Source organism: Pundamilia nyererei, unplaced genomic scaffold (genome assembly GCF_000239375.1).
Source record: "Pundamilia nyererei isolate P.nyererei 1_Seehausen unplaced genomic scaffold, PunNye1.0 scaffold00076, whole genome shotgun sequence".
Taxonomy (NCBI): domain Eukaryota; kingdom Metazoa; phylum Chordata; class Actinopteri; order Cichliformes; family Cichlidae; genus Pundamilia; species Pundamilia nyererei.
In genome coordinates this window covers 1574755-1592591 of record NW_005187477.1, presented here as the reverse complement: position 1 = coordinate 1592591, position 17837 = coordinate 1574755, and the positions used below count along the sequence as shown (strand labels likewise).

The 17837-nt window shown below is 43.5% G+C and overlaps 2 protein-coding genes across 3 annotated transcripts in view; both read left to right on the top strand.

Annotated features, from left to right (window-relative positions):
- On the top strand, nt 1–8066 carry LOC102193482 (calpain small subunit 1-like). Its single transcript, XM_005737447.2, has 11 exons — nt 1–157; nt 1545–1603; nt 1686–1722; nt 2077–2169; nt 5471–5528; nt 5659–5723; nt 5873–5941; nt 6033–6111; nt 6265–6381; nt 6965–7023; nt 7753–8066. Exons 2-11 carry the CDS (start codon nt 1557–1559, stop codon nt 7777–7779), a joined length of 651 nt encoding a protein of 216 aa, XP_005737504.1. The 5' UTR covers nt 1–157; nt 1545–1556; the 3' UTR covers nt 7780–8066.
- A 2174-nt stretch (nt 8067–10240) lies between these two features.
- LOC102193205 (synaptosomal-associated protein 25) overlaps nt 10241–17837 on the top strand; it is a 15205-nt gene continuing 7608 nt past the window's right edge. The window contains exons 1-2 of one of the 2 annotated variants that reach the window (XM_005737446.1): nt 10241–10356; nt 14033–14183. In XM_005737446.1, coding sequence (XP_005737503.1) covers nt 14100–14183 — 84 coding nt within the window. In that variant the 5' untranslated portion in view covers nt 10241–10356; nt 14033–14099. Of the gene's footprint in view, nt 10370–14032; nt 14184–17837 lie in introns of both variants that reach the window. The other variant, XM_013911961.1, reaches the window with a different exon arrangement.

Here is a 17837-nt window from a genome sequence, read left to right as displayed (position 1 = left end):
GCGTGTGTTTGGGGAGGGGTTGATGACGCATTGAAAAAGAACGCTGTCAGTGGGCTCGCCCTGCAGTTCCTCCGTGTCCGTGTTCCCCGCAGTCCGTGATCGTCTCTGTCGCCGGCTCCGCGGTCTCTGCCTCCGTCTGTCCTCAGCTGAAGCTTCTGTAAGTACCACAAAGCTGCTCTGTGTCCTGTGTGCGGGCTTTGCCTCAGCTGTGTAAAAGTGCAGAATTGTGCATGCTGTCCCACCCACCCGGTGGAAATTTACAAAACAAGGTTAAAGTGGAGAAAACAACCCAGCGCGGCCAGAACACGGAGGCATGGAAAGATTACCGAGGGTGAGATAAGACAGGAGCTGTGAGCCTTCAGTACCGACGGAGCCTCCTCCCCCGCTGACGCTGCGCTTTATTTAAGAAAACATGGCACAAAATGGACAAGTGTGTGTGTGTGTGTGTGTGTGTGTGTGTGTGTGTGTGTGTGTGTGAGCGTTACTAATATGTTTAATACTCTTGTTTGAATGAATCCAAATACACTTAAAGTACAAGTATAATCGTTACTACTACATAAAAGTTACTACATGAATTACTGATTCATTCATATTTGATTATCGGTTAATTTGGTCAGATTACTCAGACTGGAAAATTGTGAGCTCCCTTTAAAAAGAAGAAAAATGTCTTTTACATTTGATCAATGAGCTGTGAGTTTAATTCGTCTGAGAAAGCTGAATAAAGCGAATCCAGCGGTGGGAGGGATGCTGGGCTGAATGGAACCTGAGAACTGTTCCAGACACAATCATTTCATTTGAATAATAATCGTTGAGTTTGTTGTTTTAATAATCTCTGAGAGCCAAAATGAGCTCAGTGGATAAACTACATTTACTCATGAACTGCTCCAGCTTCAGGTATCATAATAATAAGCACTGTGTCTTTGCAAGAGTCAGCAAAATAAGAAGTAACAGAAGCTTTAAAGTAGAATAACATAGAAATACTTGAGTGAAGTACACTAAAATATTAGATCAGTAAAATGCTTGAGTACATGCACTTGGTTAGATTCCAGCACAGGTCGTATTCGTAAGACTGACAGTAGCGTTTCATGTTGAGTTCATATTCATATTTCAGGAGGGGTGGTGCCACCACGTGTCCCCTCTCTGGACACGGCCCTGCCTCTGAATGCAGTTTGGAGCCTGATGAGTTAGTTGAAAATATTTAAAGCATGTAGTTTAATGAATCAGTGTTTGTTCTCTTTATATGATTATTTCTCCATGATGATGTTATTAATATGAAAACGGGCTATTATCAGAAGTATATAATCATATTATCATATAGTTATCATATTATTATTATAATAGTTATTATCTATGACATCATACTGATCAAAGAGTATAAAAACGTTAACTTTAATTGAAACGTTCGTTAAACTTCTGCGTGAGTTCGTCTGCAGTCGGCGGTTTCTGTCTCGACCTCGGTGTTCAGGTCATTTACAGCCAGTATGGTGAAAAACCTCCCGCAGATTTCACGTATCAGTGTCGATCAAGTCTTCGGTCTTTTTCAGATCGACGCCAAAATGTTTCTGTTGAAAGGAGTGATCGGGAGCGTCATCAAATCTGTGACGTGAGCACACTTTTTCTATCAGTTTCTACTCGAGTGTTTATGCTGAGCTAGGCTAACCGAGCCTGTGATTTCTTCCCCACAGCGACATCGACCCGTCTCAGTTCATGCCGTCAGACCCTGTAAGTACTCTGTAAAGTCTGTCCTAATGCAGCCTCCAACATTTCTAATGAAAGCACAGGTAGATTTGCGTCAATGAGAAACGGGAAAAATAGATCCCAGATCAAATTTCTGCTTGTGTGCAGCACCTGAATGTCGATGAACAAGTTTTAATATTTAATGTAGCAGAAACAGAAAGATTTTTTGTGGATAACCCTGAGCTTATGTGCATCGCTTGAACCTTGAACTGTGTGACTGAAGCGACGCCCTCTCAGTGGAAGATTTTATGTGCAAACAAACACACAAACTGTCCAAACACAGTTGGAGGGAGGATGTGTGTGAGTGTGTGACCTAACAGAAGCTTCTTCTGTGTGCAGCCTCCTCCCCGCAGACCTCTGCAGTTCGCTGAGGCCAATGAGAGCGAAGAGGAGAAACAGTTTCGGAGGGTTTTCAAACAGCTGGCTGGAGATGTGAGTGCACCTGTGTCCTGATGCTCTTCTCTTTAAACCAGGCTTAAAGCATTATTGGGGGCGTGGCCTCTTTCACTAAACTTTTAAAGTCACTGGGGTGTCTGCAGAAAGATCAGCGGCCCTTTAAATCAGCTTGTTCTGGTGGGTAGAAAGTGTATTTAGGCTCATCTGCATAGACTGGGTAACACCTGTGCACTCCGTGTTTGTGCTCTGGTGCCTGTTTGGAGCATTTTTAGTAAAAATGGTGAAGCAGGACATGCAGAGGGTTGGCGTGACAGAGGAGGACTGTAGAGATGGAGGCAGATGCTCTGCTGTGGTGACCCCTCATAGAAGACGTAGAAAACCTGAAGGGTGAAGTATAAGTAGTCAAGGTGAGAAAATGGACAGGGGACCGGATAGACGGGATGAGGGTTGGAGTATGAAAAGCAGGCAGACAGGTGTGGTGAGGTGTGATGGCTCAGGTGAAGCACAGACACTGACTGAGAGAGAGAGAGAGAGAGGGCCTACAGCTGCCGACTGTGCACAGCTGTATGTTTAGCATCTGTGCTAGCAGCATGCTACAGTACGATGCGCTGCTTGCTGTGAACCAGGAAGAGCTCCTGTGTATTTTTACTGGCTTGTAAAGCTGTGAAGCAGCCTTGTTGACAGCGGTGTGAGAAAAAGTGTGACTTTCAGAGCTCGTTCTGTTCATAAATATCTCATAACATTGTAGAAAGGCCTTTTCTGGATATCGGACCTTTAACAGAAAAATAAAAACTGTGCGCAACGAGCTCGAACCAGCTCAGCAGCTCTGGAGTTTCCACAGCAGTGAACTAACTGTCAGTTTGCACTTCTAAACTTCAACCGCCTGTTTTTGACCCGTGAAACGAGAAACTCCTGTAGCAGGGCGCGGCTGTACGCTCAAGTATCATCCCTCACAATAAGGACAGACATGGTTTCTGTGTGCTCTGCAGGTCGTATACAATAGAAGGATGGGTGTAGATGGGTGTAGATGGGTGTAGATGGGTGCATGCTTTATCTGTGCATTTACACTAGAAAATACTAAACGCACTTACAGTGCTTCCATCTGTATTGCTGACTAGAGGGTGCAGTATAGAAGCAGGAAAACTACAAGATCAGGAATCAATTGTGTGTCGTGTAAATCTGCAGTCACAGAGTCCAAAGATAAAAACACAAAGCCGGAAATCAGGAGCTTTAAAGAGTCGCAATTTGGTCGTCTCAGGAGCACAAGGGGAAGCCGACTCTCTGCGGTTGGTTGTGTGTGAGTCCCCGAGTCATGTGGGCCCCTGACTGTAAACCAGGCGCAGATGTTACAGCTGCAGGTTGAAGCCCTGAGCCACAGAGTGCAGCGCTGAGACGTCCTCGCACCATTACAGCCAACCGGGAAAGATCGTCATTGGTCAGATAATGTCATTAAAAATGCTCCAACAGCACAAACACAGTGCAGCTCAGGGACTCCAACTAGCAGACAGACAGCAGCTACCTGTGCCGCCATCCACCTGTCAGAGGCCACGCCCCGAATAATGCACACTTTAAGCCTTAATACAGTTTAAATGGGTGAACTCTAAATACATTCAGCCCCTGTACCTGAGGGGAAATTATCTGTGGAGACCAAAACTTCCAAACCAAAGAATCAAAGATGACTGAAAAAATAAAGAGAGCCGGAGGAAACTGAATTACCCTTAACATCAGTGACTTCAACGTGATGAGGTGAAGAGTGTTTCCTACTTTTTTATCGAAGCGAATGTGTGTGTTGGTGTGTTTCCAGCCACTGACCTCACCGTATCCATGTCAGAGAGCCTTAAATATGATTTACAGGTTTGTAAATGAAGTTAGTGAGAGCAGAGAAAGCTCCAGAGCTGTTCTTATTGTGCACTAGTGATTGTCTTTAATGTGCTTCTTCCTGGCCCTGCTGTACAGTCTACACTTCCACTCTGAGATGTGCTTTCTTTGGTTATCATAATTTTGCTGTATTATATTTTAATCACAGTGGAGTGAAAGCTCCCTCTGGGACTGGATCAGGAAATGCCACCGGTGTAAAATTCAGCCAAATCAAACATGGAGCTGCACTCTGTGGAAGGCCTGGTGAATAAAGGAGCAGCTTTTTCCTGCTTTTTAATTACAGCGTGCGGTTCTGTCGCAGACATAAACAGTGAACTCGTTCGGTGAATCCTCTGACAAACATGTGGAAACTGCAGTTCGCTGCAGGGCGTGTTACACAGAGAACTCCCTCTCTGCATTCCTGCCATTGTCTGGCACAGCTGCAGTCATGCTGTGTGTGTGTGTGTGTTTCTTCTACTCATCTGATGGGCGTGCGCACCAGTTAGACCAGAACACAGCCGGTTCTCGGCTAAACCAACAGCAGTGATAACTGCTGTGACAGAGGCTTGTAGTAAAGTATGCTCCTCCCATTTGCTTCAGGCGGGTGGAGTCAGGAGGCTGTGAAAGGTGAGTAGTTTGTGGAAATTTCCAGCAGTTTAGTTTACCCTTAACATCACTAAGGGTCGCCCGTCAGGTGACCGGGGCTGATGCTGTCGATGAGTTTGCAAAGCATGAAAACTTTGAGAACAGGCCTGGTTGTATCTGAAGAGAAGGAAGACCTCGACTCAGAAAGGAAACGGAAGAAAGGATTTCTGTTCTGAAGCTTAACGTTGGGCCCAGATGTGATGAACACCTGCAGCTTTGTTAGGTCTGCAGGGCCACCTTATAAGGCCCAGTATACTTGCTGTAACACATACTGGGCCCACCTCGTTATCTTTGGCTCACAGAACAGTTTTTAGTGCCATAAATGCTCCTTATTCAGTACAGTGTTTGTCACGTGTGGTTTGTTCGTACTTTTTTTACAGTTAGATGTAAATAGTGGAAAAATGAAGTAAAAAGAGATTGAAGTGACTCAAGTGGCCGTGACTAAGAGTTTAGAGCTTCAGAGAAAGCTCGGGAAACATCCCAGCTCACTGCCGGATGAACATTTGATTCGAAGTCGAGGTTTGTGAGCCGATCGGCCAGCATGTGAAAATAAATCTTTCCCGCTCACCCCGTGGCCTTGGAGCCCAGCTCACAGCTACAGGCTTTCATCGCGTGAAGAAAAAAAAGAGTTTTTGAGGAAGCCGCGTCCGGAACTTTTAGCGCTGCTTCTGTGTTTTGGTTGTGTGTTGTTGGCAACAGTGACTGCAGTGAGTCAGACGCTCGATCGAAGGCTTTGGTTTGAGTCATTCTGTGAGGCTGTGACTAACTCAGGGGACTTCCTGTGTGGAGAACTCATACGCTGTGTGTGTGTGTGTGTGTGTGTGTGTGTCTCCAGGACATGGAGGTGAGCCCCAATGAACTGATGAACATCTTGAATAAAGTGGTCTGCAAACGTGAGTCCGGTTTCCTTCTGCAGCTCATTAAATCGTTCTTATTGTTATTTTCTAGTTTCAGTGTTTTGTGTGTTTGCAGTAAATTTGTATTTTAACTAAGCTGAACTGAAGTTGTGGATCTGTCGTTCAGATGGGAAGCTGAAGACCGACGGCTTCAGCAGTGAGTCCTGCAGGAGTATGGTTGCTGTGATGGACGTATCCTTCCACAAAACATAGTGCAGACTGAACACAGTAATCTCAGTGGTTGCAGAATTAGTAGCAGCAGATCAGAAAATCAACCGTCACGGTTCTCAGTGAGTTCTGCTTGTGTTGCTGAGTTTGACCTTTGACCTGGCTCCCATCAGAGTGACAGCACAGGAAAACTGGGCTTCCACGAGTTCAAGTACCTCTGGAATAACATCAAGAGATGGCAGGTCGGTCGGGAGCAGCCGTGCAGTCGCACTGTGACGGTTTCCACGCTGGTTTTATGTTTGTGTTGTTTATTATTTGTTGTCTTGTTTTCAGGGCATCTACATTAACTGTGACACCGATAAGTCAGGTGTGATCAGCGCTAGCGAGGTGCCTGGTGCCTTCAAGGCTGCAGGTAAGAAATGCTGCTGTGTGTGTGTGTGTGTGTGTGTGTGTGTTCATACATTTGTTGGGACCAAAACCTGGACGTTCACTGTACTTGTGGGAACCAAAGACGTTTGAGTGTGTGTAGTTTCATACTAAGTGTGTGTGTGTGTGTGTTTTGCAGGCTTCCCGCTGAATGACGAGCTCTACAAGATGATTATCCGTCGCTATAGTGATGAGAACGGCGATATGGACTTTGACAATTTCATTGGCTGCCTGGTGCGACTGGACGCCATGTGCAGTGAGTCTCTCTTCACCCTGTGATTTCAGATATGCGTGCACTCGGCTGTCCGACCGTCTTATTTTCAGCTTTACGTTTCTGAACACGTAAAGTTTGTATAATGATGTGTTTAACTTTCCTCACCTGTGAACAGCTGTACATGCTGTACATGACGTGTTGTCCCTACTTCTTTGTCTCTCTTATGCATAATAGAAGTAGTTAGTGTATCTCCAGTGTGTTGCCGCGTGGGGTGTGGTGAACCCATTTGCACGAGTCTATTCTCAGAGGAGAGACAAACCCAGCCTCAGGGGGTCAAAGCTATTGTAGCTAGTGGACCAATCCCAAGCCCAGATAAACAGGAGGGCTGTGTTAAAGTTCAAATCTGTGTTACACCAAAACATGTGGATCCGTCCACTGTGGCAATCCCCTGGGAAACAAGGGACCAGCCTGAAGCACCTAGTTCATCTCTAACCCACACCAAACTCCTCCTCCCTCCTCATCCACCCAAGAAACAAAAAGCACAGAAGAAATTTTTTTTTATATCAATTTAAAATGCACAGTGTGTGTGTGTGTGTGTGTGTGTGTGTGTGTGTGTGTGTTGCAGGAGCGTTCAAGACGCTGGATAAGGACAACAGCGGCACCATCGATCTGGACGTCAAGGAGGTAAAACCCAGACTGGTTCACTTCAGAATGTTTTCTAATTCTCTCGATTCTGAAGTTTAGACACTGAGTGGACGAGTGTGGTAAAAGTAGGAACGTGTGTGTCAGCTCACAGGGGAAAAGATCCAAACACAGGAGACGAGGGTGCATCAAATTCATCAAGGGGCAGGCAAGCAAAATGGGTGGGGGTCGGGTCAAAGGCCAAAGACGAGAACGAGATTAGAAATGCACGGAAACAGTCTGAAGTAGGAAAAGAAAACATGATTAATATTTTGCAATGATATGGAGCAGAAAAAACATGAGGTGGAGACGGATTTACTGACTGTGAACCACAGGAAAAAACCAACTAGTGCCTTAAATCTGTATTTTTTCTAATATCCACTAGGGGGCAACATTTCTTCTTCTTCATTGACTGCGTTATGGTCTCAGTCCCTAGTTTCAAGTCTTTTTGAGCAAAGCATCCTTTGATTTCGTAATTCTGGCCTGATGATGAGTGCACAGTCTCCCTCAGTCAGAAATGCTCAGCTCGAGGCTCAGCGAGCAGTAATGGCCACATCGTTCTTTTCTATACAGTCTGGTCTGGTTGGAAATGAACTTGAATGGCACAGAAGTCTGTAGGAAAACATCGGTCAGCTCCTGGGGTGACAATCAAACTGAAACTATAAAACCGAGGAGGACAGAGGACGGCTTGTGGTCACCTGTAAACACTGACGGTCTCTTTCTTCCTCACAGTGGCTTCAGCTCACGATGTATTCGTGAGGCGACGGAGGGAAGCCTCTCCACAGCTTCTCACTTCTCACACCTTCTCCTTCCTCTCACTCAACCCGCGATGTGCAGTTATCGTCTTCATCTCTGTAACGGGACCAAAACGCCGGCACTGAGCAGACACGAAGAGAAAGCTCGTGCTTCCGTTGCACTCTCCGGCGCTGCGGCATCTCTGTGTTAAAGATTTCTGTTCTTTTGTCTCTAAATGAATTTTATTAGGCTGAAAGTTTGATGACTCTGAATGTTTGAAAGAATAAACTGACACAGCTGATGCTACAGTTGTCCTTTTCTCTGAGTTTTCATGCACGCTTTGTCCTTCTTCATGCACGTGACCACATGTGATGTTACACTCATTCGTCTGATCGGGAATATTTTTTACTGCATCCAATTTCAAAGCTCAACTTCAGCCTGCCGAGGTTCTTCTGCAGCCCTGAACCTTTAGTGGCAGCTCTGCTCGTCTCGCAAGTGAAAGATGAAATATTGCTTTTACGTTTTCATTCATTCATTTTGACTTTTAAAGACACTTTTCAACACCTTACTTGTTGAGCTTGATTCTTTTATCTGAATGTGAGACATGAGACAGGCTTAAAATCATGGCTGTTTTATTCTTTCCCTTAAACTGTGAACATTTTTTGGAAATTTTAAGCGAAGTTACAAAACCTGAGTTGAAATGTCCTTCAGAAAATGTGTTGACGAATCCTAAAAGATTTTATTGTACAGAAACCAAAAGGATGATCGGCTTATGGATCCTAATGGTGTAACTTATCCTGCAAGTTTAACCTGTGAGATGCAAAACATTCAAAAGGTTTGACATTTTCTCTTCAGCTTATTTGTTACCCAGTGCAGTACCGTCAGAGCCCACCAGGGGGCTTCAGTTCATAAGCGGTCACACCAGGCATGAGCGGCTGAGAGCGCCTCTGGCAGATGTCTGAAAAACAAAAGCTTAATGAAAACTGTTTTTACACAGTCTTCAACTTCAGTTTGAATTTGGTTAAAAGTGGAGGGTCGTCTCTGTCCTTGACACCTGAGGTCCGCACACCTCGTTAGGAAACGATGAATTTGATGTTCAGAGAAACACCATGTGAACCAGACAAAAACTGGTTCACCCAAAAGGCAAAACGCCAAAACACAGACTTAACAATGTGGTGTTTGCTGTACAGTGCAGCGAGGAATGCTCAGACCTCTACATTGGAGAGACCAAACAGCCACTTCACAAGCGCATGGCACAACACAGAAGAGCCACCTCCACAGGACAAGACTCAGCTGTCCATCTGCATCTAAAGGTCAAAGGTCACTCTTTCGAGGATGCCAATGTTCACATTTTGGACAGAGACGACAGATGGTTTGAAAGAGGAGTGAAAGAAGCATCTATGTCCACTGTGAGCGACCATCTTTGAACAGAGGCGGGGTTTACGACACCAACTCTCTGCCATCTATAATCCAGTTTTGAGATCCTCCCCAGACGCCTTAACGCCCACTCACATCCTGGGCCATCTGACCTCAGGAAATCATATGATAAGGTGGGGCCAGGTTTCACAATGAACACACCCGAAACTCTGGCTGATTGTGACCCACACCCAGTTTCACACCTTGGCTCAGGCGATTAGAGGATCATCAGGGGTCCTTTTGTCCCTCTGTGGGGGGAAACTCCCACTAGGTTTATATCTGGGACTCTCCACCATTTGACCTTAGAACTGAAGAAGCTTCTCGGATGAGAGGTGAAACGTCTTCAAGCAACTTAAAGAAGTCCAGACGCTTTTTTTTGCAAGCTCCTTTGACTACGATGACCTGGATGACTGAGAACCTTCACAGACACCATGTGACCGACATCTAGACAAGTATAAAGACTTTTTTGGTCATGTTTAAAAAATGATGAGCGCCTGTGTGGCTGTTTGATCACAACTATTTTACAAACATGTCATTTAAAAAAAGTCAAATGTTTGGCACACCGCTCAAACCACTGAACGTGATATACGTGTCTGCTAAACTTTCACCTTCTAAACCAACTTCATCCCAGTTTTAGGCTTCAGTCATGTCCAGTGTGCCATTTAGACACCTTTGGACAGGGTTTCTAATGCTTTGTTCAGCGGATAAACGGATAAATGAGAAAAACACCATCACTATGACGTCACTAAGAGAGCATTAACACGTGTTTGACAAACGCAGGAAAGATGCAGATTTCATGGCGGCAGCTTCAAAACAATCAAAGCAGGATTCAAACTGTTAATTATGAAAATATTTTTTTGTAAAGTTTGCTAAACTGTCAGGATGCGAGCAGAGCTTCCTGCTGACCAGCGCTGAAAACACGCCCATCGTTTACCCTTAAACATGTCGCTGGTTCCTCCACCTTCAGCTGCGTCCTCGTGGTGGAGAGAGGCGTTCAAAGCCGCTGCTCTCTGACGTCACGCTCAGGAAGAAAGTTTGGGTTGCTGTTTGTTGGGGGGCGGGGCCTGTGCGGAGGAGGGGAGCGGTGATGCTGAGGAGGAGTAACCGAGGAAGAGCAACAGGTTTCAGTGTGCTGATGGGTTCACGAGGACAGAGCACGAGCGTATGAAGAGGACCGGATGAAAGGTACGGAACACAGGTTCGTATGGACGTCATCTCTGAAAAGAGGCAGCTTCAAAAAAACTGTTTTTATTTCAAATGTAAAAGTTGGTCATCAGAGTGACCCAGAGGTGGGAAGTAACGAAGTAGAATTACCAGGTATCTCTATTTAACTCGAGCGTTTATTTTTCTTGTTACTTTTTACTTTTACTCCCCACATTTTTAAACAAATATCTCTACTTTTACTCTTTACGTTTTAAAACAGACCCGTTAAGTTCATTCATATTGTGTGTGCTCGGTGTTAAACAGGGCCGGTGTTCCAGATTAACTGGTGTCACAGGTTAACTGGTGACGGTCAAACAGGCAATAAAAAAATAAATATTTCATCTGTGAGATTGATTCAAACAGACTCCGTCTTTTTGCTCTTGAACAATCAAATACTAAAAACTGTCGCGAGTGTACCTGGTGATATTCTCACGCACGAGTTGACCGCGAAAACGGCAAACAAATATACGTCACCACGCCGATTCCCAGGGCAGCACGATGAGGAGAATCCTGTCTTCGTTATCATCCCCATCACTCCGTGTCAGCCTCACAGCTAAGGCTGCAGTTTCACTCGTGTACACGTAAATGAACTGCCATAGCCTGTGACCAGGTGAGCCTGTGACGCACACCTGCACCTGCTGTCACCACAGAACCAGAGGTAGCCAAGAAATCACAATGCGGTCAAAAAACAGTAGAGGAACAAAAGACAGCATGGTACCCGGATGTTTGATTTAAAAAAAATATATCCAAAGAGCATTTTTGTGGTAAACTTACAAGAGTGATGTCACTATACGACGGAAGTAGCTGCTCAGAACAGGTTGTACCATATGAAAAGTCTCCTTTTACCTAAATTTGATCCCAGGCTCATCTTCTAAAATAATTTTCTAATGTAGTCGTGAAAAAGATTTTGAATTGATATTAATGCTCTAAACTGACCAGAACAAACAGTCGTACTGAAGAAAAGAAGATTTGGCTTTAAATTGTGACACTTGGAGTGGGTGTAAAACAGATTTCAAGTTTTCTACAGATCCTGAAACTGTCACACGACTATCTCATCTACTTAAAAAGTTGTAAATGGTCAAAAATGTTGGGAATAATAATTAAAAAACATTAAATTTCAGCCCGCCTCTGTCCTCTGAAGGCTGTTAATGCAGAAATTATGAAGGTAAAGTCTTTCATGGCTTCATTAAACATGTTAAAGCTGATTGTGACGGGGTGAGGTGGGCAGCACTGAAGAGCCAATATTTAAGGAGGAATAATTAGTTTAGTGTCGAAAACAGATTTTCAGACTCATCTGGAGCCCAGGACAAAAACAGATTTACCACATGAAAAAACTTTTTTCATGTGGTAAATCTGTTTTTGTCCTGGGCTCCAGATGTTTTACCACTTTGGAAAACTGAAATTTAGCACAAATCTTGTGCTGAATTTCAGTTTTCCAAAGTGGTAAAACAAATATTTAGACTCTTTAGTAAAATTCACAATCCCCTTTAACTAATAGTAAAAAGTTGTAATATGAAAATATGGATCATAGTTGTGGATTTGAGCTGGAGAAGATTTTAATGACTTGTATAGTGCAGGTATCTTTATCTATAATAGTACTGTGTAGTACATTAATACATCATATTTTGGGGGATGTGCCATGTGATGCCCCGCCCACTTTTGGGCACTCCTGAACATGAATGCTCATTATTATGCCTGTGATTAGGAAGCAGTGCCAAAGCCTGCATGTTTGTGTGTGTTGGTTATTTGTCTCTGGTCACTCTTAGCTAAGCGTGCATCACTTTAACGTGACAGCTGGAGGAGATACTGGTGATGATGTCAAGCTAAAGGAGGTGACTCTTTTCTATACAGTCTGGTCTGTTACAGAAGTGTTACAGAAGCTCAAGTGTTACAGAAAATCTAGTTTACAGTCAACCTGATGAACATCGGCCTTTAAAAGCTGAACACAGTCGTTTTCTTCTCTGTGTTGTGTCCCAGACTGAACACCTCTGTCTATTTTAGCAGTTTCATTTTGTAGACTAAAAGATTTATCAGTTTATGGTGCATAATATTTAAAACTGATTTTTTTAATATCAAGAACATCGTGGCTCATTTGTTCTTTTCTTCTTTCTTGTTGTTCCTCTTCTTTATTCCAACAGGTGGTGATTAGTGGTTGGGGCTAATTATGATGCTGCAGCCTGATCACACAAAGAGAAGTGTGTGTGTGTGTGTGTGTGTGTGTGTGTGTGTGTGTGTGTGTGTGTGTGTGTGTGTGTGTGTGTGAGGACTCAACACCTGGTTAGAAGCTGACATTGTGTGGACTCCTAATTACAGAGGAGGCAGTTGTTGTAAGAGTGAGGAGGGATTCGTTTTAGGCGCTTGTGAGAGCCGACGGCCGCACTGCATTCATGCAGATACTGTAACACTTTATAACTGAATTGTGGTCTTTTCTAAAGAGCCTTTGTGGGAGTTGTGCTAAGACCGTGTGTCTTGCCATCACAAGAATAACATCCAGTGAAAGAGGACGAAAATTCCTATCATTTCATATTTGAATGATATATGCAGAGAGAACGATCTGAGCAGGAAACAACGGGAAAGCAGGTTAAAAAGAATATGTGTGTGATGTCATCACTCTGCAGGGCAAACTGAAACTGGAGGTAAAAAACAGAGATTCACTCATATGAGCTTTGTTTTAGATGAAAATAATTTTGACTTGATATTAATGCTCAAACTAAGTCGTGCTTAAGAAAAGCAGATTCAGAGTGGGTGTAAAACTGAGCACTTAAACCTGAAAATGTTGTGTGAATATATCTCCTCTTCTTCAAAAGTTAGAAGAGCTCCAAAGGCTGAAAATATAACTAAAAAGCAGCCAGTTTCACACCCACCCCTGTGCCCTATAAGGGCCTGTATCTGTGGATATATAAGTGAGTAATGACTCTGATTAACCCCTGGATTAATCGGAGATGGTGGCTGGGGAAAGGGCGGTCTGGGTGTCTCTGCTCAGACCTGCGTGACTTGGACCTGGATCAGCAGCAGAAACTATGGATGAATTTAAGAAGAATGACGACAGGGACAAGAAGGAACCCGACAGTGTGCTTCAGTGCTTTTTACTGGCACACATTAAATGACTTATTCAGACTAAGCTAACCTGAGAGTTCATCCTTCTTCCTGTTTGGCCATTTGAATTGCTTGTGGTTTTAGCTGAAGATGATTTTAGTGTAATTTAGTGTGTTGGGTGTTTATGAAGAGCAGTGAATCACAAATAAGCTAGCCTTTAAGGCTGGAGGAAGGAGCTAAGAGAGCTTGTTTTAGACAAGAGACGCTGTATCAAAGTCCGTGCTAGACAAAGAAGGATTATTCTGAACTGTGGATGTTTCAGAACTATTCTTTTGATAGGAAATGAGTATTATGGGTCCCCTTGACCTTGAAGTATCACATTCATGTGTGCAAAAGGCTGCTGCAGCTGATGTTTTGAGTGCTAACTGGCTGACCATTGACAGTTACAGTAACTGCCATTAAAACGAAACAGTCTGTTGGATATAAAAGTAACTGCTTCTTAAAAAATAAATGTGGTTATCCTGAAGCGTGTTTGTGTAAGAGCCTGTGCTTGTTTTCTTGCTTGGTGTCTTCTATTGTCAGTCATGAAAAATAATCATGGCCTCACTCTCACCCTCTCCAGCTGTTAAAGACACCTGATGCTGCAGTCTGATCCGCTCACCTGGGACTGAACACACACACAAACAAACATGGCTGCTAACGCACGTTCAGACCCGCCCATCCTCACAGAGCAGGAGGAGTTACAGAGAAGAGCCAATCAGGTCACAGATGAGGTAAGAGGATTATGATGGTAAATAAGTGTTTTATTAATTATTAACAACCACACATAGAAATGGCCGTTTACTTGTTACCCTTGTATCCAGTGCACATTAACCTGGTAACAGCCGTTGACTCACCTGTTTGTGTAATTTACCTACTTTTCTGATGCCTAAAACCCTCCTGTGATTTAAACCGTCAACGACGGTCCTTCACCATTTTCAGTCTTAAGCCTTTTCTCCCTGACTGAAAGAAGATTTTTGGTCATCTCACCACGTCCTTAGTTTCCTTTGACTGGACAAAACATGTGCTGCAGACATGAAATATACTTCCCTCTTGTAAACGTTTCTTACAAATTTGTGCCATCTCAAAAAAATGTCACAATTCATGTCCATGAGCATGAACAAATAAACAATATATCTCACGACCCGGCTGTAAATCCAGGAGCAGGAAGTCAACAAACGTGACAACATAAATGAAGGTTTGGAGGAAAATGGAAGCGTTTGGAATTCTGGAATTTTGTTGTTTATAAAAAGTGAAATAATTTCTTGATATCTTTTAACCTCTTTTGTCCCAACGTAAAAAGTTGTATAAGAACTAAAGGACCAAACAAAGTTGTTCTAGTTGTGTCTGTGTAGCATATGGCTAAAACACAACCATATCTGTGAAGTGTATAACTCGAGCTGTGGTCTCTCTGTGGAGGCGAAAGGACTTCCTCAGCTCCACTAACCTCTAAATGTGGACACAGATTAGTTCGTATGAGACGGCACATCTGAAACATCAGGTTCAAGGACATGAAATTCATTTCCAGAATCACAAATGAATAAATTGGATGTTTGGAGTATTTCATAGACTGCCTTGAATCAGCAGGGGGATTTAAGTGATTCTACTTAAAAATAAAAACGTATTATTTCTTTTTTATATAGTGAATTTTATCAGGGATGCCAAATATTTCCTTTCAGTGCAGCCCACCATATGGAGAGCAAAAACTGCAAAGAAAGAGGGGCTATAATACACTTTACACTGTATTTTGCTTAAGGAAACATTATGTTGCAAGTCATTAATAATGAATCAGACTGCATACCATGACCAGTTATGGAGTATGGAGCTCCATACTGAGCCTGGGCTGTCTTTGGGCTCTAGGCTGGCTTCAGAAAAAGAAAAAGTTTGAATAATACATACAGAGAAAAACCCAACAATCATATGAACCCTATGAGCAAGCACTTTGGCGACAGTGGGAAGGAAAAACTCCCTTTTAACAGGAAGAAACCTCCGGCAGAACCAGGCTCAGGCCATAAAAAGACATGGATAAAGACATGCTGTGGAAGAGAGCCTGAGATTAATAACAAGTATGATTCAATGCAGAGAGGTCTGTTAGCACATAGTGAGTGAAGAAGAAACACCCAGTGCATCATGGGAATAAGCAGCCTAAGTCTATTGCAGCATAACTAAGGGAGGATTCAGGGTCACCTGCTCCAGCTCTAACTATCCGGTTGTTAAGTGATGACGTGACGAATCCTACTTCCGGGTCTAAAGTAGTCTGCGTTTAATATGGCTTTTGTGTTGTTAACATGTTTAATGTTTTGTATTTTCTTCTATTTGATCTCAAAAAGCTCCTAAAACAGTCAGTGATCACTGTTGACCTCCCTCGGCTTTTATTACCGCTAATCATTTATTTAAGCTCAGTTTTTAAAACCTTAGGATGTAACTACAGCCCAGCCCATGCAGCAGTATATGAATGACTAACCTCGTATTGTGGATGGATTATCTCAGTTGTTCTCCTGGCTGAAGTTTGGTCCGTTTACAGCATCCTGCCATGCGATTACATTTGTTCCTGACCACCGAGAACACTCACGTTAACTTTTATCCAGTGGAAAAAAGTTAGCTTGTTTATATTATGCTAACATAGCTGTGTCGCTAGCGGTCACGTAGCACATCATTAAATACCAGCTAGCCAAACTTCAGTAACCCTACAAACGTCACTGCTGTTTAGTTTTCTGTCTTCATTTATGTTGGAAGTGATAACAGAGCTGTACGTTTGAATTTGTTTCCAAAACCCCGCAGTCAGGACATGCTATATTGTATTTAGATAGAAGCTAGCGAGCTAACTCCCTGCTAACTTCTAACTCCGTTAAATGTCATAAATTCCGTTTTCATGGATGCCTGGATGTTAAACTCAATTGTTACACCTGGTAGAGCAGAACGCTGATAATTTTATTAAAGATGAAAGACTTTAGACAGTTTTTAACTCTCAGTAATGCCACAGTGATCGTTTGATATATGGACCTGCAGCGGAGTTTAGGCCCAGACACGGCTAGTGACGTCAGACTGAACAACCGCATTGCAGCATAACTAAGGGAGGATTCAGGGTCACCTGATTCATCCCTAACTATATGCTTTAGCAAAAAGGAAAGTTTTAGGTCTAATCCAACACGTTCTCATCCCAAAGCGTAACATTTTACGCTAGGTGACAAATCGTCAACATATTACGTTTTCGGCCACCCAACGCGTTCCTAAATGACGACATTAGCAAAATGAGGAAATATGAGAACCGTTTGAACACAATCTACACATGTTTGTTCATTTTCTTAAAAACGCTTCGGAAAACACCATTTCACGTCATTAAACTACTGGTTAAGGTTAGGGAGAAGGTTAGGTTTATGGATTTCATCCATAACCCGGCACGTAGCATTAGAACGCGGAAGGTCTCCTTTTGCGTTCCTCAGGAACACCGCAGGATGTGACAAAACGTCGGAATGTTACGCCTCGGGGGTGAGAACGGTCTGTCTAATCTTAAAAGCAGAGATAGTTTTCAACAGTTACCTCAAGGAGCATTTTGTTGCACGACCTTCCAATCCTACACTATATCATCATGACTACAAGTAACAGACTCTGAATTCCCAGTTCCAGATGTTATAGCTCCTCCCCTTTAAGGCCATCTTCCCTTTCTTCTGACTGGCTGCTCCTGTAAACAGAAAACGAGAGGAGGATATTGGGCCATATCCACTTATCCCCCGTCTGCAGTAGAAAAACGATGTGAAACTAAGCCAAGCCTGAATGTTCGGCACATGGGAATTACGTGGATTCATCTTCTCCTTTGACACTTTTGCCATGTTTCATATGAACATGGTTTTACATGTGCGTTACCCTTCAGCTAACTCGGCCTAAAGAACGGATCGTGAAAGTGTCAGACCAGAACAGTGTAGTCGGGTATTTCCTTTGCCAACACATTTTTGAGGCTGGCAAGGAGCAGAGAAAAATACAATCTAACAGTGGTGATATGGACGGGAGCGAGTCACAGCAGCATCCTCAGCTTATACCCCGGAGAGCGTGTCACACTCTGTGTGTCAGTCAGAGAAACCTAATGAGGACAATTATAATTAGAGCATCTCAGCAATAAAACCAAGAATTCATAATAAACAAACTGGCAAGAAGAGTGACGCAAACTACTACACAACCTGCTGAGCCACAGAGGACACAGCCCTGCCTGAGGGGAGGGCCTCTTCAAGGGCACCTGGCTCACCTGGTTGCCTTGGAGACAGCTGGTCTCCATGTGCAACTGTCTGGCACAGATGAGCTCACAACACACACAGACACACACACACGCACACACACTCCCTGGTGTTTAAAGGCTACTGCAGGTCAGAGACATGTGTCACCTCATCATCCCA

Excerpts from the sequence above, each read along its gene's own strand:
- LOC102193482 (XM_005737447.2), top strand. The coding sequence starts at position 1,557 with ATGTTTCTGTTGAAAGGAGTGATCGGGAGCGTCATCAAATCTGTGAC. Across the intron at positions 5,529-5,658 it reads GAATAAAGTGGTCTGCAAAC|ATGGGAAGCTGAAGACCGAC; the intron begins GTGAGTCCGGTT and ends TCTGTCGTTCAG. Across the intron at positions 7,024-7,752 it reads TCGATCTGGACGTCAAGGAG|TGGCTTCAGCTCACGATGTA; the intron begins GTAAAACCCAGA and ends TCTTCCTCACAG.